General features: G+C 35.9%; 1 protein-coding gene across 6 annotated transcripts in view; it reads right to left on the minus strand.

Moving 5' to 3' along the window:
• The window catches only part of opcml (opioid binding protein/cell adhesion molecule-like), a 408,742-nt gene that overhangs the window by 148,180 nt on the left and 237,051 nt on the right, over nt 1-23,511 (minus strand). For all 6 annotated transcript variants that reach the window (XM_073913809.1, XM_073913808.1, XM_009305399.5 and 3 more), the window contains 1 exon segment: nt 478-710. Coding sequence is in view for 4 of the 6 variants with exons in the window: in XM_009305399.5 (XP_009303674.1) it covers nt 478-710 (233 nt within the window). In the remaining 2 variants the exon portion in view is untranslated.

Below are 23,511 nucleotides of genomic sequence, written 5' to 3' on the forward strand. Positions count from 1 at the left end.
AGATGGTTGGAAAAATGTGGCGATATTTGGCATGTATCTGAAGTGTACACCCCCAACCTGGGACGGATTTGGCAACGGCGATGTTAATTGTTTTTTTTTGGAGCACAATTATGACGGCAATCGACTGTGCCGTAAATCACGACAAAGGTCTGACTATCGACACTTGATTTAGTGAGGAGAAAAACAAAGCCTTCTGCCCTATTTTTCCGCTGCTCTCTGGGCTGCGTGTCTTAAATCAATATCCATCAACGATTTTGAAATTACACCCAGATTAAATCCCAATTTCATCACCGGGAGTCACATCTGCTGAGTTTCATTTAATTACATCAGCCTGGAAAAGGAGAATCAAAGTAGTTTGTCAGCCGTTATTTACCCAACCCAAATGTCAACAAAATCCCAACCCAACGCAGAGCTGCTTTTCCTCATGCGCACATTGAATGATGTAAAGATTTCATGAGAAGTCCTCTTAAGGTTTACCTTGTACGATGAGGTGCACTTTGGTCGACTCTGGTTTCTTGTTCGTGAGGATGGAACACACATACGGGCCCTCGTCGTACAAGTTCACATTTAGGATCTTTATACTGTATTCGTTGACTGCTGTGTTTAGCAGAACCACCCGGGGGTCCAATGACCATTTCTCATTGCCCGTGAAGAGGATGGTGGTCCGGTTGAGCCATGCCACCCGTGATACTTTGTTGTCCACACTGCACCTGTTGAACAACACACAAATAGAATTAGGAAAACATGAGTGTTCGCTACATCACAATAACCTGTATTTGTTAATATTAAATAATTATAGTCAAAACATTATAAAAAAAATTTTTTTTGTTTTTTTTTTTACAGAATTTGACATTTCTTTAATAACGTTAGTCAGGATTCAGAAATTAATGTTTTTACGTGCTGTCAAAAGTTTAATCAACATAATCACATTCAAAATAAAAGCTTGTACAAAATATATGTATACGTGTACTGCTCAGCTTAAAGACGACTCTCATGGAGAATGAAGTCACATGAATTGCTCAGGTAAGGTTTTTTTTTTTTTTACGGATTCTGTAGGTCTTTGGGTCACGTAAGAAATGTTTTCTAAGAAAAGTGGTGACGTGTTCAAAACTTATTTCGCCCACTGTGTGCTTATTTATGTTTATAAATTAAATATTTATTCCTAATACAAATTATATATATATATATATATATATATATATATATATATATATATATATATATATATATACATATATACATACATACACACACAAACAAATACTTTTATTTTAAATGCAATTAATGACAATTAATCATTTGACAACAGTAATTTTAACCTTTTAAACTACAGTGTGTTTGCATAAGCCAGTCTTGCTTTAAGGAAAAAAAGAACAAATAAAAATATAGTATTTATATGCTAATCAGATTTTTCTCTGTATTCTCTGTATTTCTCTGACTTGTATTATATATATATATATATATATATATATATATATATATATATATATATATATATATATATATATATATATATACATACATACACAACACACACACACATATATATATATATATATATATATATATATATATATATATATATATATATATATATATTAACATCTACACTCATCGGCCACTTTATTAGGTACACGTCCAACTGCTCATTAACGCAAATTTCTAATCAGCCAATCACATGGCAGCAACTCTATGCATTTAGGCATGTAGACATCGTCAAGATGATCTTCCGCAGTTCAAACTGATCATCAGAATGGGGAAGAAAGGTGATTTAAGTGGCTCTGAACGTGGCATGGTTGTTGGTTCCAGATAGATTTTACAGTTGGTTCTAGCAATTACAGAGAATGATCCAAAAAAGAGAGAACATCCAGTGAGCGCCAGTTCTGTGGGCGCAAATGCCTTGTTGATGCCAGAGGTCAGAGGAGAATGGCCAGACTAGTTCGGGGTGATAGAAAGGTAACAGTAAATCAAATAACCACTTGTTACAACTGATGTATGCAGAAGAGCATCTCTGAATGCATGTCAATATGGACCAGAATATCTGAGGAATATTTCCAGTACCTTGTTGAATCTATGCCATGACAAAAGAGGATCTAACCCAGTACTTAGTAAGGTGTACCTAATAAAGTGATCGGTGAATGAGTATATATATATATATATATATATATATATATATATATATATATATATATATATATATATATATATATATATGTAGTTATCACGTCACATATCTAGTTGTCACATATCTAGTTATAACCTAGTACATTTTCTTTAACATAAATATTTTTACCACAGTACAGAAAGTTCAAGCTAACTTCTACTTTAGGAAAAGAAAAATAATAATAAAGCAATGATTTATATTCTAGATGCAATACTAGGGCCCTAACCCAGAGACCAAACTTCAATTGAACAGACTTTACTAGAGAAATATCATAATGCCCACAATATCACTTTAGCTCCCATGGAACACACACATCTACACACACATATATATACACAACAAGACAACAGATATAAAAACAGATATCTGTCCCTTCTCTCTCCTTTTCTATTACAGATTTGGAGAACCAGCTGCAAAAACGGCAATAGCTTTTCATCTCATCCATTTCAAATAGCCGCGAGGAGAAATTAGGGCAATTCTGGGCGATAGCCACCTTTCAGTTCAGAAGAATCTGGATATGACACTACATTTGTCTCCTTCACAGGAAAGGACATTTCTTAAAACTGCAGAGAAAGACCTAGAGGCGTTCGCTATACTTATCTTTTTTACCCTTTTCTAAACTTTTGAGTGACGGCTCTAAAGGTTAGGACTAATTGAAAGTCGGAGCTACATATTAAAAAAAGGCGAGGCTGCAATATCATGCACCTCGATGTACTTTCTTCCAAGCAAAAAATACTATTTCCATGGCTTTTATTTGTCATTTGCTATCTGGCATTTGCTTTATTAGTCAATCGTTATTTAATATTACAATGGCACTGAATGTGCTGCGTTGACATGGTTTTCATCAATGACACTTTCGCAAGGTGCACCGAGGATTTTTGAAAATGCCATTGCCAAACCCTTCACGTCAGCATGCCAAAACACTGCAGTAATTCATATTAGTCTTTAAGAGGACTTCACGCTCAAGGTCAAAATCAGTAAATGGATTATCAAACCCTTTACTGGTAAATTTCCCGGCTCTGAAAATTAGTCAACAAGAGAGCGCTCTTTTGGCAAATCTGGAGGGCAACAATTGCGAGTGTGAAGTGAATGCTTTCTCAGGATATTCTTCAAAGGGAAAAGCTCATTCAGTCTCTGTTAATCTATGCAGAGTGCTGGAGAGCTAGAGAGCTTGCAGAGGATTTGAACCATAGAAAACCACAAGATTAAGCGGCGGTCTATAATCATGCATGCTCTGCAGTTTTTGCTCGGGAATCACGGTGCACATTTGAACAATAGAATGGATTTTTTTTTAAGTTTCAGTCTAAAAATAACCTCTTAGTCATTCAACGCTTGGCCTTAAGACCTTAGAAGTGATGCAAAACCTATTGTTCATATTTGAACATCTTGGCGCTGTGAGCCTAATTTCCTTAAACTTTTTCATTTTGAACTTGTATACCCCACACAACATACAATTCACAATAGAAAATCATAATTCAGAAAAATAATGTACACAAATTATAATAAAAATAATACCAAAACAACAATTATAACATATATGTTAAATAATAATATCAAATAATACAATAGACAGACCCTTCAATTTCGCCTTTACATGCTCTCCAAATGCTGTAAAAAGCTACCCCATTTCTTATAGAAAGTATGGGTATGAGTTCTGAAGTCCTGCCAACATACAGTTATATGATGCAGTAGAAGTCATCAGCTCAATCCTATCCTTAAAAGGGGAGTATCTATCTATCAAATTTTGTAGCACCAGTTTCAAAGTCATAAAACATCCTGCAATGACTAGCCCAGCCCGTGCTTTAGATATCCCCTTCCATAGAGTGAATGTATCATCAAGGTGACAAACTCTCGGTGAATAATGTATAGAAAATATGCCTGATCAGAAACATTATTATTATTATTATTATTATTATTTACAAATGCATCAGCAAACACAGCGTCAGCTTCTTCCATACAGAAAAGACTGGATGTTCAGTTGTAATCCAATCCCAATGTATTTAGGACACGAAAGAATGCTCACAACTGGACACACAGAGAACTTCTATAAGCTCCTTGCCTAAGACTGAGGCTTTTAATGTAAACTTTCATTTTCTCTGTATGTGTAATCAGGTGTTTTGCAACAAGTCTCTTGCTCATGTGTTAATATGATGGTTTTAATACTTCTGCAGTCAAAGTTTAACTCTACCAAAGCTAAACAAACTTATAGATAGTTCATGTGTGATGTCCCTGCAAAGCTAAGTTGGTGTACTGAACAATTATTTACGTTTCATGTTATTATGTGTGCAACATATTTACATTTCAAGAAATTCTGCATCAATTTACACCAAGAACGCCTATGCAAATTACACCACTTTGAAACCAAGAGTTGAACTTCTCATTGGTCAACTCGGCTCCAGAGGGTGAGTACAAAACCATCCTTAAAAAAGCTTGTGACCTAAGGCCACTGCCCAGAGACTCTAGAAGGCCCAGACCAGGGAAAGACTTGAACCCAGAACTCCAGAGGACTCCATGGAGCAGGCAGGGACCCAGACAAAATGGGTTAATCACACAGCTCAGGCATTTCCATCTGCAATACCTTTCTTTCATTCTTTTCTGTCAAGAGAACAGTTTTGCCACCTCAACTTAATAATCTAGACTCCACCTCACTCCAAGCCTCACAAAAACAAATAACTGATGACCAGCTAACCAGATGCTCAACCACGAGTTCTTCACATCACAAAAGGAACGCTACCAACAATTCCAGACTAGCACAGAACTGGTGAAAACTAAATATAACTCGAAAGAGAGAATAGAAGGGTTAAATTCTTTTTTTTTTAAATTCACTTAGTTTGGTCTTATACAATTCAAGGTATTTCCAAGGTAGTCAATAAAGTTTCATTTTATTGTTATAAAGATAATTCGTTACAATAAGGTAAAGGTTGTCCCAGACATTTCTCAAGATTTTGAATAACTAATGTCCAGAATGGAGCCCACACCATCTGCCTTTGGAGTCAGTAAAGACCTTCTTCGCTGAAGAAGACATGTATTGCCATATAAACAAATGCATGTGATAAATTTCATTCCTACACTGCCAACAGTGGTTATTTTCATTAATCCTAGCCTATGCAGTCTTCCTGGGGTCCAGTAATATAAATTAATTATCTTGTAATATATGAGTGTACTTCTAGCATCTCTCATAGAACCCCCTATACCAGAAACTACAGCTTCCCATTAACCCTCTTTAAATTCCACCTCCAAGTCTTTCTCCCAAACAATTCTTAAATGATCAGTTTTTCCATACATGTTGTTTGCAGCAATCTTATACACAAAAGATATAGTTTGCACTGACTTTGACATATTTAGAAAACCCTATAAAACATTTTCTTCTGTTCCTGCCTTGTATCCCACAGATCGTATCCTTCTATGCAACTGTATATATTTCCAGAAATCCCCTTTTTCTAATAATTTGAACTTGTCTTTCAACTCCTGAAATGAATACAGTGCCCTCTGTCCATATAAATCAATTGTTTTCAGGCCTTTTTACACCAATCCATCCAATACAGTTTCCTTTCCTATAATAATAGCAGGGTTACTCCATAAAGAAGAATAGCATTGATTGTAATGGGCTCAAATGAAATATCTTATGACATTCTTCCAGATCTGCTTTGAGTGTTCCAATATAGGGTTAACTTCCCCATCCACAATAAAATGTAAAGATTTCTGAGATAAAGCATCAATAACAATGAATGGGGACGTCAGAGTTTTCTCCATTTCCATCCAGCTTATACCCTCCCTAATTTTCCTAAACTTAACATGCCATACTACAAAACAATTTAAATCTCATAACTGTCAGAAAACCCCCAGATGTTATTACACACATTCATTTTGCACTTCCAAACCGCACTTATCATCATCTTCCAATATGTGTCCAGTTGATAAGTGTGTGAATTTGTACTCTTAGTCTGGCTGAGCGCCTAAAACACCAATGTAATGATGGGGCAAAAACATGGGGGTTGTGCCAAAAAGTTAATTTTCTGTTCAAAAGTTACATTTTAAGTGGCTTAGTGCTGAAAGCCTTGCGCTGTGAATAAGAAGGTCATGGTTCCAATCCCAGCGTGGACACCTTCTCTGGCCGTTTTGAGCAGGACGGTTAACACCTCGTCTGCTCCAGGGGTGCTGTGGGACACATGATTGCGTGCGCTGAATTGCTCCGTCTGCCCCTGACAGATTAGATTAGCCATATGCAAGATAGCGAGTTTGCATTCTGGCTGGGAATGAGTGCAAAGTCTGACAACGCAAAGAAGGAGAGAAAAAAAGTTGTAGTGATTTTAAGACGAACTGTTCTTTAGAAGGTCATACTGGGTTGAATCTATGAAATGACTTCCCTCGCCCAAAATCTTTTGGCAAACTATTAAATGCAATGGATGTATTTTTCCCGATTAATGCTTTGATGAAAGGGGTCAAAATTACACATTTTCAGCTTGAGATAGATGGCAACATTATTGTTACAAAAATTGGTCTGTTAGAAAAACAACTGCAAGATTTTTTTTTTCTTTTCCTCAAAAGTATGCATGACTATAACTAAATATATATCAAAGATATTTTGATGTCATTGTATATTTTATCTTTTTTTTCTCCTTATGTTTAATGCCCCATGTCAGCTTCAACGCTTCCCATTCACTTTGAATGAGTGATGTCAAGCGTAGCCGAACTGCATTGTGGATCTGTCGATGCCGCTTCAGAGGCGTTGCTCGCTGCAGAAGTTGGGACTTGCTCAACTTTTCAAGCGCCGACAGAAGCATCAGCCAATCAGATCGCTGCATGCAAATACACCAGCTCAGACAGTGGTCTATTGCTGACTAGTTTCATTGACTGATGCTGCTATGATGATTGCGTCAGCTCAAACTTCAGACATGCCTTCTGTCAAGCGTTGACGCTGAAGCCCATGTGAATGGGGCCTATAATTCAGTTCTAAGATATTGTAATCTCAATTTTGCTCAGTGAGCAAGCTGTTACTATCCAACTGTTTTGACAGATGTGAATAAGAATACGATAATAGTTTTAATATTAATGTTTTTTTGACATTCTGTTTTTTAACAGTATGAAAAATAACCCATGTTTAGTTTTGTCAACTGAAAATTCAACAATTTGAAGATTGAGCTGAATTGAGATCCAATATCTCTGAGACAGAATTACACGGGTCATAAAAATGAAGCTGAACAGAATACAAGAAAAGTTTATTGAAAATGAGAATCTAAAAGGAAATTAAGAACCATCTAAAACTTCCCCTGCAGAAACAGGGCATCAACATGATGTCAGATTGATGTTGTACCTCATTGTGGGGATGTTGCTTTTTGTTTGGAAATGAAAATTGACGTCAAAACCCAACATCAGGCAGACATCAATGTCAAAGCCCAACCTAAAATCAATCAAATATTAACATCTAGTGATGTTACAGCTTGATGTTAAGTGGACATTACCAGTATGATGTAGGGTTGCACGATACTTGAATTTGGTACCAATCGATACTGAATTTTTTAAAAAAAAGTCCCGCTGACATTTGATCGCTAGCACATTCTTAAACAGTACTACTTTGCCGTTGTGTTCACATGCTCAACAGAGATGACTGTGATTGGCCATAAAGCTCATCAGTTCACCAAACTCACTGCTGTTTACTGAGTGTTACCACATATACAGGGACACTGGAGCGTTTTAAAGACGCAATTCATCAGTGGACTGCTCGTATGTCAGTTTATGGACAAACCAGCTGATAGATGTGAATTTAAAACACTCTAGTGTCCCTGTATCCGTAGTTATACTCAGTAAACAAAGTTACTCAGTTAAGCACATGAATAAAATTGCAAATCAGTGGTGTTTAAAAATGTGCTCAGTAGCGCTCAAATGTCAGCAGGAAGTAGAGGTTTTTAAAACTTCAGTTTCGATTGGTGCCGAATTCCACTGTCGTAACAACCCTACTATGATGTCAGACGTTGGATTTTGGTTGCCAAACCTGACGAATAAATGTCAGTATTTGACATCAATGTGACGTTGGTTTAGGATGTTGGCTCGAAGTTGGTCAGTTTCTAACACAACCAAATTCAAAGTCATTTGATGTTGTTATTAGACATCATAATAACGTTGTCCTTAGACGCTGGCTAGACATTTAATTTTGGTCACCTGACGCTACAACCTAAATATAAACCATTAATGACGCAAGATGTTGTGTGCCTGCTTGGTCTGTCACACCAACTTTGGAAAACCACTGGTTTTGTCACTTAAACCTGTATATATGATTTTTTCTTTAATAAAAATAAACAATTAATTTCAACATTATTTGTTGTTCAGATATTACAATTTAAACAAACAAAGACTAAATAGCTATGCACATATGTGGTTTTAGACCACTAAAGTGTGCATCCTAAATGTAATCTGATGCACATACAGATACCACTTGGGAACGGTGACTTAAAATGTGTGCTTCTAAATGTTGAGTATTAATATTAAGATATCTTGTAAGCATTCCTAAGTGACATGCATGCAAACCTCAAGAAAAAACAAACAAAAAAGAAGTGCTGAATTGTCACCGTTGGCATATTCATTCATTCATTTTCCTTTGGCTCACACTCAATTTAATCATTAGGGGTTGTCACAGTTAAATGAACCACCAACTTATCCAGCATATATTTTACACAGCGGATGCCCTTTCAGCTGCAACCCAGTACTGGGAAACATCCATACAAACTCATAGACACAAATACACTATGGCCAATTTAGGCAAGGCAAGGCAAGTTTATTTATATAGCACATTTCATACACAGTGGCAATTCAAAGTGCTTTACATAAACAGGAATAAAAAAGACAAGTTTAGGAACATAAAATGCAGACAATAAAAATTATTAAAAACAGATAAAAACAAATTAAAATGAGTTAAAAAAGGTAATAAAAGAATGAAAAAGAAAACGAAAAACATAATAGTGCGATCTGTAGGACGCAGCACAGTGCTCATTCAGTAAAGGCACAGCTAAACAGATGTGTTTTCAGTCTTGATTTGAATGTGCCTAATGTTGGAGCACATCTAATCATTTCTGGAAGCTGATTCCAGCAGCGAGGGGCGTAGTGGCTGAAGGCAGATTCACCCTGCTTTGACTGAACTCTTGGAACTTCTAGTTTATATGATCCTAAAGATCTGAGTGATCTGTTAGGTTTGTATTCAGTGAGCATATCTGTAATGTATTGAGGTCCTTGGCCATTTAGTGATTTATAGACCAGCAATAATACTTTAAAATCTATTCTGAATGTAACTGGCAGCCAGTGTAGAGACCTGAGGAAGCAGCTAAAATAAATTTAGCTTATTCATTTCACCTTTACTGCATGCCTTTGGACTTTGCGGGAAACCAGAGCACTCGGAGCAAACCCACAAGAACACGGGGAGAATATGCAAACTCCACACAGAAACGCCAACTGGCCCAGTCCGGACTCAAACCAGCAACGTTCTTGCTGTGAGGCAACAGTGCTAACCACTGAGCCACTGTGTTGCCCATACCATTAGCATATTATTCAACAAAAATAGTAAAAATCAGCTAATTATACTAATAAATCTAACAACCTCTGTTAAAAAATAACACAGTGATCCTGCCATCTCACTGAAGTAAATTTACACCCGCTAATTTTTCTCCAAATCTCAGCTGAAAAATAAAATAAAAATAAACACTGGCTTACTTATAAATATACATACATGACAATTAATATCTTTGCTTTCATCACTATTTATGTTTGTCTGGGCTATGTTTGCCCATAAAGTGTTTTTCTAAAAGGTGATTATACATTTATAAAACAATTAAATCCAAGGCTCGATATAAATCACAAAACCCACAAATATTTATGTTTTGGAAATAGCTGGTCAAACAGAGCCCTGCAATATCATCATAACACGGTATATTATTCACATCAAACAGCATGCATACATTTATAATGATCCATATCAAACAGCCGGAGAACACATTTACATATGCATATAAACCAATGGATCCATAATAAATGCAATATGGTAAAGAGACTGCCCTAGCTGCGCTGGAAATGACTGTCACTTGAAGTTAAAGGGCGACGGGAAAGCATATAGATTTTCCAACTCTGTGCTAAAAAGTAAGAGGTGTTTCTTAGACGGCAGAGCCTCCATTATCCAGCATTGACAGGGTGAGATCAGGCCTCATTCAGTGAACTAATGACTCTGTCACACCAGTCCCTTGCACTTCAGCCTAATGGACTGTCAGCCACCGTGGTGCGAGATTGTTTATATGAAGAAATATCTCCTCAACTCAAGAAGGTTCTGAAATACAAAGATGGATTACTGATTTTTCATAAAAAACTCATTTATCCATTATTAAAAGTTGTTTTGTCTACAGTAATGGATTGCTGTATTTTTTTATTCCATTGACAAAGATAATATGACACATCCTATTTTAGTATCAAATTACAGTACATTTACAAAAGTGTTTTTATAAATTCAAAACATTATATGCAAGTAATGACTATAAGCTTTCAAAATAATGTTTAAAACAGGCGAAGTAATGTTTCATTGTTATTCACCATAACTTTTGTTAAACCTGCAACTTTTGTTTTAACTGCAAACTTTTTGTTTGACCTGCACTGGTTAGAAGAAGTACTCATAATAAATTTATAAAGTAAATATACTATCAGAATTTTCAGGAAATCAGTCGGGCAATAAAATGAGTAGTATTTGTTCCAATTAAAGATATTTTAATATTTTAAATTGAGTTCTCATGCAGTATAACAACATATTCCAGTCAAAAAAAAAAAAATCAGGTTTCTCAATATGCATTCTTCAGCGTTCTTGCATCCTCTTGTAAAGTCCTCATCAACTGTCAAAGTTCAGTTCCAAAATTCAAAACCACAAGAATATAAGACGCTTGAAAGTTCCTGGATGTGATCTTGATATTGAGACGCACTAAAGCAGACTTGAGCACCGAACTCACTCAAGAAGTCCCAAAAGTCATTGCGCCTGAATAAAAGAGGTGGGAAGCGCAGCATTTTCTCCTTGTCGATTATTTAAGTTCAGAGATATAACTTGTTTATCTCTGAAGTTTCCCTAAATGAGATGGTGAAAGTAAATATTGCCATGAATTTTTTTTTATACAGGCATAAACACATTAAGGGAGAATATTTGCTAAAAATTGTATTAAATGTTTAATTTGTATTGTGCAGTGTATCATTAAGGTTTTCATGCATGATCTAAGGGGAAAACCAATAAATCAATGTATGAATCCTGTATTGTTTAAATATTTTTTTCGTTAAAAATGTGTGAAGGTCCTGTGACCAACAGGAAGCCGGCAGCTTGCTCTCTGCAATTCTCATATCGTCGCCCACTGAACCTAAGCAGGGCTGCGCCTGGTCAGTACCTGGATGGGAGACCACATGGGAAAGCCAGGTTGCCCCTGGAAGTAGTGTAAGTGAGGCCAACAGGGGACCACATTTGCCCACCGGCCTCTGTCTATCATGGCCTCCAAACCATCCCCATATCATAATTAGCTTCATCACTCTGTCTTCTCTTCACCAATCAGCTGGTTGTGGTGTGGGGTCTGGGGCAATATGGCTGCCTTTGCGTCATCCAGGTAGATGCGTCACACTGGTGGTGGATGAGAAGATTCCCCCCCTACGTGTAAAGAGCTTTAAATGTCCAGAAAAGCGCTAAATAAAGGTAAGGAATTATCATTATTATTATTATTATTATTATTATTATTATTAGGAAGAATGCAGCATTTAATTTCTCACAGGACACGTTTTGTGTTCTCGCTGTCTCTTCCGAGGTGACCTGGCAAGAACTTATGTTTTCACAAAAACGCAAGTCTGTTATAGTACTTCTTTCACTTTCCTTTCTCATAACACAACCTAAAGCAGTCCAATAAAGGTGGACCATTAAAAACAAAAAAGTAGAGGTGAAAAAGTGAATCTACACAAAATTTGTGACATTTTAATCATAATTTGTAAATAGTTTTAATAATAGTTTTATTTGTTAGTAAGTTTGAGTGTGAGTGTGTGTGTGTCTGTGTTTGTGATCAAACTAATTGAGTTCTTCAGTCTTGTTTGAAACCTACACGTAATGCAGCAGTCACACTACAGTTTGTGCAAGCGAAATTCTGTTGTGCAGCACTGCGTAAAGGGGCGGATTTAAAAAAAAGATGATTAGGCATTAAAAAAAAATAGGGATTGACCAGCACAATCATATCACTTGATTGCATTGTGGACCAGATTTCACCAAGGTTGAACTTTCCAACACAACAAACGGTGAAACTTGTCGCATGAGCTTATGTTTCTGGTCTGCCACATTCAAGTGAGAATGAATGAAAGTCTATGGGGTGAAAGGTGCAGTTTGACCGCAGTTTATGTGTGTTGAAGCAAAGTTGAAACTGAACTGTGCAGGGCAGGTTCACACCCCTATTTTAAATAGTATTGAAATTATTAAATGCAATTACTAATTATATCATTTATCGTTCATCATTTAAAACCCTTTCACAAGCACACAATCCGGACTTAAACAATCCTAAACTGAGAAAATTTAAAAGTATCTGCTACAAAATGTCATTCTAACAACCAAATAAACAGTTGAAGTCAGAATTATTAGCCACCCTAAATTATTAGCCCTTGTGTTAATTTTTTTCTCTAATTTCTGTTTAATGGAGAGAATATTTTTTCAACACATTTCTAAACATAATAGTTTTAATAACTAATCTCTAATAACTGATTTATTTTATCTTTGACATGATGACAGTATACATTATATTTGACTAGATATTTTTCAAGACACTTCTATACATCTTAAAGTGACATTTAAAGGCTTAACTAGGTTAATTAGGTTAACTAGGCAGGTAAGGGTAATTAGGCAAGTTATTGTATAATGTTGGTTTGTTTTGTACACTATTGAAAAAAATAGCTTAAAGGGTCTAATAATGTTGTCCCAAAAATGTTTTTTTTTTTTTTTTAATTAAGAACTGCTTTTATTCAAGCCAAAATAAAACAAATAAGACTTTCACCAGAAGAAAAAAATATTATTAGACATACTGTGAACATTTTCTGGCTCTGTTCAACATCATTTAGGAAATATTTAAAAAAAAAAAAATTCAAAGGGGGGTAATAATTCTGACTTTAATATATAGAAAACAGGCCTTTAACATCTGCTATTGGTCTTTAACCAGAAGGCTAACCTAAATGCGGGCTAATTTGAGCACATTTACTTTCACATATATATATATATATATATATATATATATATATATATATATATATATATATATATATATATATATACATATATATATATATATTTATATATATATATATATATATATATATATATATATATATATATATATATATATATATATATATATATATATTTTTTTTTTTTTTTTTTTTTTCCATATTTTTATATTTTATTCTTATTTTTTCCAGAGGAATTTTGATTAGTGTACACTGTTACTTGTTCTGAAATAAATACATATTTGAATGATTAATATTGCTGTTTTGCTGGATTCAGATGTAAAAGCCGGCTTGATAAACCAACTTAAAACCAATTAGCTAAATCACTCTGAACTACTTTCTTTGACCCATAAAAATAAAGTCCATCCTGACACACAACTGAAGATTTAACACTCTTAACTCTTCTACTAAAACATCAATCAAATGCATGACCTAAATGAGGGTCAATCCTCAGACAAACAACACATTTTAAAGTTTGGCCGATGAGAATAAGAGGCCCATTTCGGCAAATGACACCTGCCATATTTTTTCATCCGGGTTTTGAAGATATGAGTAGGTCAGCGAGGCTGTGCTGAGGGGATTCATGTGGTCTCATGGTGAGATTAATGACAGGCAGGCTTTATGTGATGGGAGACTGATGAAGGCCATTACACCAGGGGCAATGAATGCTGGCTTTTCAGATAGAGGGGAAACAGGACTGATTTCCCCAACCAGACACAGACAACGCTGCTGGGGTTGGCAGAATGAGGGATTTAGAAAAAAAAAGCAACAAATATTTGCACATTGAAAATCACACAATAAGATACTGTAGAAAACAGTATAGACCTTCACAGCAAAACCACTGGGCTATGCTCTATGGTGATGTACAAAAACATGATGTCTCTCATTTAAATACAAGCATTTGTATGAATGTTAGCTGAAACATGCTTTATGTGCAAAACAATTATGTATTACCTGTAGAATAAGCTTAATTTATTCCTTTTGTAAAGCATTGAAAAGAAAAGAAAGTGCTTTTCTCTTTATTTCTGCATTTCTTAAAACAGTAAATTTGACAATCCAAATAAACAATAGTGTATTCATGTAAGATTTTATAGTTTTATACTACTAATAATTTTGCATTACACAAACTAAAGTGACTAAAGAGCTTACATGTACTGGTGAATTAGCAATTGCAAACATTTAAATAAAACAACGAAGGCCATTGGCAAAAAAAAAAAAAAAGTTTTTATATTTTATTTGCTAACGACTCACAAAATAATTAATATTAATTATTAATATAGACACACACACACACACACACACACACACACACACACACTATAACTATATATATATATATATATATATATATATATATATATATATATATATATATATATATATATATATATATATATATATATATATAAAACACGCTTGTACACTACCGGTCAAAAGTTTGGGGTCTGGAGGATTTTTAAATATTTTGAATTAAGCTTATCCTGCTTACCTACTCAAAGCTGCATTTATTGCAACTACTTCAAGTTTAATTTAATAATTTATTCCTGTGATTTTACTCCAATCTTCATTACTCCAAGAGTCACATGATCCTCCAGAAATAACTTTAATAATAATAATAATAATAATTCTTCCTTCTTCCTATTATTATTATTATTACTACTATTATTATTATTAGTAGTAGTAGTAGTATTAATAACAATAATAATATTATTATTAATGGTAATAGTAATAAAACCAATAATGACTAATAATTTAATTTGAAACTACATACAAAAATGAAAGCAGTTATTTAAAGTTTTTATAAATATTCAAATTTTTTTTATTTAATAAGTGTCGAGTTGATTAACAGAATAAATAAATTAAAAACAACATGAAAAAAAAAAAAACTGACCTTACACTTTTGACCTGTAGCGTATGTGCACAGACAAACACGTCCCGTGTGTACACAAACGCCTATTGCTTTAAAGAGAGAGAGACTGCAAGAAAAAAAAAACAGCAGGTGATTTTGGACTTTTTAGCTTTTCATATATTTCATTCTTTCTTTATGCCAAAGTAAGAAAACTTCCAAATATACTTTAATATATCTGACAGTAATATAGGGCTGGGCCGATAAACAATATTATATCGAATCGCAATAAAATGTATACCAATAGCAAAGATAAGCTCTGGACTTTTATTTTTACTCTATATTGTTCTAAGAGCCAATCACACAGCAGAAATGTGCAACAAAGTGAGTTGATATTAGAGATGTACTGAATTTTCGGCCACCAAAAAATTTGCGCCGAAAAATATGTCATGCCATATAATGGACCCTCTAATTTCAGTGGCTTCAGTCATTGTTGGGATATTCCATTAAATCTAGAAGCATTAACAGCAAATATCAAAATACACATTATTATCATTCGATATGGAAAATAATTATCAAGAATTCATTTTTGCAATATTGAACAGCCCTACTGTAATATGCCAAAATCTTCTGAACCTGACTTTTTTGTTGCTAGAATTACATGCATATTAACTGAGTAATACCTCCAAATTTTGCCTTAAAATACTGTATAATTGTTAATGAACCAACAGGGGAAGCATGGTGAGAACTATTAGCTGTGTTTCCACCCTGTTTACCTGAAGTGTCTTGCCTTGACTATTTCTTTTTTGAGACTAGAATTGAATACTGCTTGTTTTTCTGTTTTGTTACTAAAAAATGCTTCCTGATATAGTTTCTAAGCGGAGCATTATGCATTCCGTATAGATGCTTTCAAAATTCTTCCCCTCTGCAAAAGCAAGTGCATTTGCTTCTCTGTAGCGCACTGAAGTCTCCAGAGTGAGCGGCGCTCCTCGTTTGAATTGAAATAACAGTACAATAGTACGGCCGCCACTTGTGATTGCCACTTTTGTCACTGCTTTTCAAGGTGGATGCACTAACATTGTATTTGTGTCAGTCCTCTGAGGCTCTGTCTGAAGGCCTCGGCCCTCCTCTATAGCTGACTAGTCATGTGGATGAATGGCCCGCAGAAGTATGAAGAGAAACTGCCATTTCTGGCCCATCACTCAAAAACATGAGAGACAGACAAGACCGATAAACGCAGCCGTTTGCTTTGTCCCGAGCAGCAGTATCTCCCCATCACAGACCTGGAGCTTCAGCAGACACAGCACAATGCAAAATGAAGGAAATATTATTTCCAGAAAACCTAAAAGAAAATTGCTAATATTGTTTCTACTTATTGACCTTTTTTTGGAAGTAATGTTTTGATTTTTAATGGCTATAAACTCCATCACCTTGACTTTGAAAATGGCACAATCTACGGTTTGAGCTACATAAATGTGCTTCATTTCCCTCATCAATAAAAACAACATCAATTTTTCTACTTATAAGGCGCAAAGAGCTTATGAAGAGATGTTCTGGTTTCTGACCTTATTTATTTAGCCTTTTATAAATTCTGCAATAAATATTTGGTAAAGTAATATCATTTAAATAATAATATGATATATTTGAACCATATATTTTTTTGTGTATAATTATACAGTAATATTTTATAAATAGAACATTTCAGTTACACCATTAATACAAATTTATAAATATTTGACTAGTTTAAAAAAAATAAATAAATTATAAACAAATGTAAAACATATGGTTATAAAATATACAAATCAAAAGTACATTACATACACTCACCGGTCACTTTATTAGGTACATCTTTCCAATTGCTTGTTAACACATGTTTCTAATCAGGCAATCACATGGCAGCAACTCAATGCATTTAGGCAGACATAGTCAAAATGACCTGCTGCAGTTCAAACAGAGTCTAAGAATGGGAAAGAAAGGTGATTTAAGTGACTTTGATTGTGGCATGGTTGTTGAGGCCAGATGGGCTGGTCTGAGTTTTTCAGAAACTGCTGATCTACTGGGATTTCCACACAAATTATCACTAGTGTTTACAGAGAATGATCCGAAAATAAGAAAATATCCAGTAAATGGCAGTTCTGTGGGCACAAATGCCTTGTTGATGCCAGCGGTCAGAGGGGAATGGCAAGATTTGAGCTGATAGAAAGAAAACAGTAACTTAAATAACCACTTGTTACAACCGAGGTATGCAGAAGAGCATCTCTGAACACACGACACGTCAAACCTTGAGGCGGATGGGCTACAGCAGAAGAAGACGCTCCATGTCATAAAGTGCAAATCATCTCAGACCCGTTTCTTGAACATGACATGAGTTCACTGTACTCAAATGGCCTCCACAATCACCAGACCTCAATCTAATAGAGCACCTTTGGAATGTGGTGGAACGGGATCAACAAATCAGCAGCAACTGCGTGATGCTATCATGTCAATACTGACCATTATCTCTGAGGAGTATTTCCAGTATCTTGTTGAATCTATGCCACAAAGGATTAAGTCAGATTTGAAGGCAAAAGGGGGTCCAACCCAGCACTGGTAAGGTGTACCTAATAAAGTGGCCAGTGAGTGTATAGTATATAATGCATATAAATATATTATATAAATATATAAACACACATACAGTATTTTTTTATGTACAGCTGTCTGTACATTCAAGTGAAACCTCCAGATCAGAGAGTAAAATTGACTGATCTGTTTTTGCAGCACAACCTGAAGCCGCATGACATCCGCTCTAGACACGTGTAAGATTATATATACGAGACAGACAGTCATTCCAGTACAAATGTTCCTGATAAACCTTGAAGGACATACTGCTGAGCGGGAGTATTGCCAGTCTCTATACTGAGCCCTGAACACCACATTACAGCATAACAGAGAGAAAAATACACCCTAAAAGATATAATTGGAGAACAACACAAAGGAGGAAATGCTGAATATGCCTAAGAGCAAAGTCAAATGACAGAAAAGCTTATGAACAAGACATACTAGACAAAATCTATAAATCCAACCATAATTTAACACTATACAAGCATAAAAAACAGTAAGTCTAAAATGCAAAATATAAATACAGACATAAGGCCTAATTCATGCAAGAAGCTGTTTATTAGAACAATAGTTATCACTATTTTTTCCCAGCTGAAGGATATCTGTTTTATAAGTTTTAACCTTATTGCATACATTACTAGAACAAAAATCTGAATAGGGCAACGCTTTGGCGCAGTAGGTAGTGCTGTCACCTCACAGCAAGAAGGTCGCTGGGTAGCTGGTTCGAGCCTCGGCTCAGTTGGCGTTTCTGTGTGGAGTTTGCATGTTCTCCCTGCATTCGCCCGGGTTTCCTTCGGGTATGGGTGAATTAGGTAGGCTAAATTGACTATAGAGTATGAGTGTGATTGTGTGTGGATGTTTCCCAGAGATGGGTTGCAGCTGGAAGAGCTTCCGCTGCGTAAAAATTTGCTGGATAAGTTGGCGTTTCATTCCACTGTGGCGAACCCGGATTAATAAAGGGACTAAGCCGACAAGAAAATGAATGAATGAAAAAATCTGAATAATGGAGGAAGATAGGTCATTATTATGTCCATACATTTTTATTTCATTTAATATTACAGTGAAGTGTTTTAACAGAGTATTTTATGGTATCTTTATCACAATTACTGAATTCAAAAAGTACATTTTTGTAAAATACAAAGTTTATATATTGTATATTTATTTATATATGTATTATATATTTATATTATGCATTTATATTATTCATTTATTCATTTTCCTTTGGCTCAGTCCCTTATTTATCAGGGGTCACCACAGCTGAATGAACCACTAATTATTCCGCCATGTGTTTTACGCAGCAGATGCCATTCCAGTTACAACCTAAAAGCGAGGTCCTGGAGGAGATCGGGGTATAACGGATCTGGCATGATACTCGAGGATGTAGAAGTGCCGCGCTCGAAAGTGCAGAGTGGGGAGATTTGTTGCGAACAAAAATGAAGAGGGTTGGGGAGTGGCGGGAGAAAGGGAAAGGGAAAGTGAACAGTGGACAGCGGAGGAGGGCAGTTGAGCAGGGGGATCAGTAAAATGAGGTGCCGGCACAAATTAAGCCCAGGGAAACAGCCCTACACACTCATTCACACAAACACTAAGGCCAATTTAGTTAATCGACTTCACTTATAGCACATGTCTTTGGACTGTGGGGGAAACTGGAGCACCTGGAGGAAACCCACGCCAACATGGGAAACATGCAAACTCCACACAGAAATGCCAACTGGCCAAGCAGGGACTCGAACCAGTGACCTTCTTGCTGTGAGGCTACAGTGCTAAACACTGAGCCACCATGCCACCTTTTATATTATTATTCATTCATTAAATGAATCACCAATTCATCCAGCATATGTTTTACAGTTAGATGCCCATCCATCTGCAACCCAGTACTGGGAAACACCCATACACACATTCACACACATACACAATGGCCAACTTAGTTTATTCAATTCATCTATAGCGCAAGTTTTTGGACTGTTGGGGAAACCGGAGCACACAGAGGAAACCCAAGCAAATACGAGGAGAACATGCAAACTCCACACAGAAACGTCAACTGGCCCAGCTGGGACTTAAACCAGCAACCTTCTTGCTGTGAGGTGAAAGTCGATAATACGACTAAAAGCACCAAATCTCAAAATTGACAGGTGCATGAAAAACATATTTCTGCCTGCAGTGTCTCACCTTAACTGAGACAAGCTTAATGTATGAATCTATATATGCTTTTTATTTCAGAGAATGTAAAATTGACCTTGAAAACAGTTCTTTCCCTTTTTTCCAAAGTTCTTCGAAATCGCCAAAAGCACTTAGACCAAGTTGCAAACCTCTTATACATACAAAAACATCAGCATGAGGTGCTGCCGGTCACCGCCACCAGAAAAGAGTTGGCAGGGTCTCATTTAAAGATGAAAAGAAGAAATTCCCCCTCCGGAAACATCAGGCAGCTGGACTCAAAACAAAGGATTCTGGTCTAGGAACCTGAGGGGTTTTAGCCAGCACTTCCCACAAAACTCTGCAGCACGCGGTGAAAAAGAGCTGCATGGAATGACAATCTGCAGAATTTCCCCAGAGACAGATATCCAGGATGATCCTCTCTTTATCTGGACTCTTGTCTGTAGACACCTATTTATAGTCCCGCTGGTAATAGTCGGATGGGAGGTTTAATCGGCGCGTGCTCATTTTCTGCCTCTGCGATGTTCTACAATATTTCAGCCACGCCACACAACATGCCTTGGACATAAAGGCGTTATAAACTGTTTTAATAAAACTCTTGGCCTTTTCTGACTCAGAATTTCATTTTCCATTGATGTTTTTATCTTGAGGTCAGGCGAATATAAACTCAGGGTTGAACTTTTGTTCTTTTTGCAACATCAGTGCAGTTTAGTGTGTAGTTTACATCTTTTAAAGCTGCATACAAGAAAACCATGAGCTGAATAGTTCATTTGTCTTCAAAATATGGTTTGAGAGTAATCTCATAAATGCATAGTGATGCTGTACAAATACCCAAGGCTGCTCACTTTTAGAGAATGAATGGATGGATAAAGAACTCTTTTCAAATTGTATTTTTTTTTTAAGACAATGATCTTTTATTTAAGGTCATGAAGAAAACTTGATACATTAAGACCCGGGGGTATAAACTTTTGAACAGGGTGATGATTTAATTTTTTATTTTTTATTATTATTTTTTTTTGAGTGTGTAGTTAAAATACTTGGAATTTGTATGTGTATATATATATATATATATATATATATATATATATATATATATATATATATATATATATATATAATTTTTTTTTATTGAAATATATATTTTTTTGTTATGTAATGTAATGTAATGTTATGTAATTATGTACATTTTTCCAAATTAGACTAAATATTGTTTCATGCATCCTGTGGCAGTCATGTGTGGTGTAATAGATGTGTACGGATCTCAAAATTATACAGTAAACTGCTAAGAAGGGGTCAAATACGCAGAATATGATAATGTGCAGGATCTGGAGAACTGCTCGAAAACAAACAATGGGCTCATTAACAGCTATTACAAAACAAAGCAGGAAGGTCTTGGATCATCCAGGTAACAACATATAATGAGATGATTCAGGGGTGTTATGGGTCATGAAAGGAAATGATTCAGGGTCATGTTTATATGTTCAGTTATAATTTTTTTTCAGACGGATTCAGACAGATGGATAAAACTGGGCAGAAAGAAATGATGACAGATGGAATGATAGAATGATAGAATTATGGATAGAATTATAAAATCAAAGGATGGATGGATAGAACAATAGATATAAAGATAGATAGAACGATGGATAGAACTATGGAACAATTGATAGATTGATATATAGAACAATAGAAAGATTGATAGAATGATATATAGAACAAAATATAGAACAATAGAAAGATAGATGGATGGATGGATGGATGGATGGATGGAACGTTAGATAGAACTATAGAACGATTGATAGATCGATATATAGAACAATAGATGGATTGATAGAATGATATATAGAACAAAATATAGAATGATAGAACGATAGATAGAACAATAGATAGAACGATGAATGGATGGATGGATGGATGGATGGATGGATGGAACACTAGATAAAACTATAGAACAATATAGAACGATAGATAGATGGATGGAACGACGGACGGACGGACAGACGGACGGACGGACGGACGGACGGACGGACGGACGGACGGACGGACGGACGGACGGACGGACGGACGGACGGACGGACGGACGGACGGACGGACGGACGGACGGACGGACGGACGGACGGACGGACGGACGGACGGACGGACGGACGGACGGACGGACGGACAGACAGACAGACAGACAGATGATAGATAGATAGATAGATAGATAGATAGATAGATAGATAGATAGATAGATAGATAGATAGATAGATAGATAGATAGATAGATAGATAGATAGATAGATAGATAGATAGATAGATAGATAGATAGATAGATAGATAGATAGATAGATAGAACGATAGATAGAACAATAGATCAATATATAGACCGATAGATTGATATATAGAAGGATAGAGAGAACAGTAGATCAATAGATAGAATGAAAAAACGATAGATAGAACGATAAAACAATAGATAGAACATAAGAACGACAGACAGACAGTTAGGTGTTGTTTTCCTCTTTCCTTCCGGTGTGGTTTGTCTGTCGATGTGTACTTGAGAAATTTGCATCTTTTTCCAGCCATTTCTCACAGACGCTGTGCATTTCTCTGTCTCCAATTGACAGCTCAAAATGTCTTCCAGATACGCATGACTGGGGCAGAATGAATGCCGGCATCGCCAATGAATAGAAACAAGTCCCCACAGCATGAGAGTGAGAATGTAGATAACTGATAAAGCCAAGATACACCTACTGCCTATCATCAGGCTGATTCAATTCTGCTTTATCTGCTGCAATGATATGATTCTGATACCTGATAATACTGCGCTGTAGCAGCAATCTGGGCTTAACATGTCTTTTTTTTTTTAAGGAAAAGATAAAAAGAAAGGGAAGAACATGAACGAGAGAATGAAAGGGGAGAAAACTCATGAGCAGTGTGGTTTGAAAGTTCAACCGAGGTAAGTTACTCTGACGCTATGAAAAAGCAAATATGCTTATATTTGCAGGACTAACATTTACACTTGGTGCGTAAGTGAGACGAACTCACTTTGATGTGAGAAAGCAGGAGTGACAGAAACTCGAAATGTTGTACAAGCTCTAATGAAATCCTGTGAGAAACTTATATCAATATTAGAGCAGTGAAAAAAAAAAGAACATGCAAGCTTTCCCTTTTTTATTCCAATTCAACACAGACTCACTCCTCTGCATCAAACTAAACCAAACTTGGTTATCGAGCATCAACAAAAAGAAACCTAAATGCAAAATCTCAGAGTGATTTCACCTCCACATTATAATCATTATCTCTCGATGCATGAAACACATGAGGAGTAGTGGGAGGTTATTAGGCCAATCAAACACCAAAGTGTGTGCTGCTAATAGAATCTGTACAGGTGGTCCAGAAATGTTCAAAGGCATGGCAGTTCTGATTGGCTGGGAGCGATGTGGCGTGTCTGGCGGGCGCAGGATGTAGGGCGTCGGGAGGCCTGATTAATCTTCATTTTCCTGCCCTGTCATTTT

This window comes from Danio rerio, chromosome 10 (genome assembly GCF_049306965.1).
Source record: "Danio rerio strain Tuebingen ecotype United States chromosome 10, GRCz12tu, whole genome shotgun sequence".
Classification (NCBI taxonomy): Eukaryota; Metazoa; Chordata; class Actinopteri; order Cypriniformes; family Danionidae; genus Danio; species Danio rerio.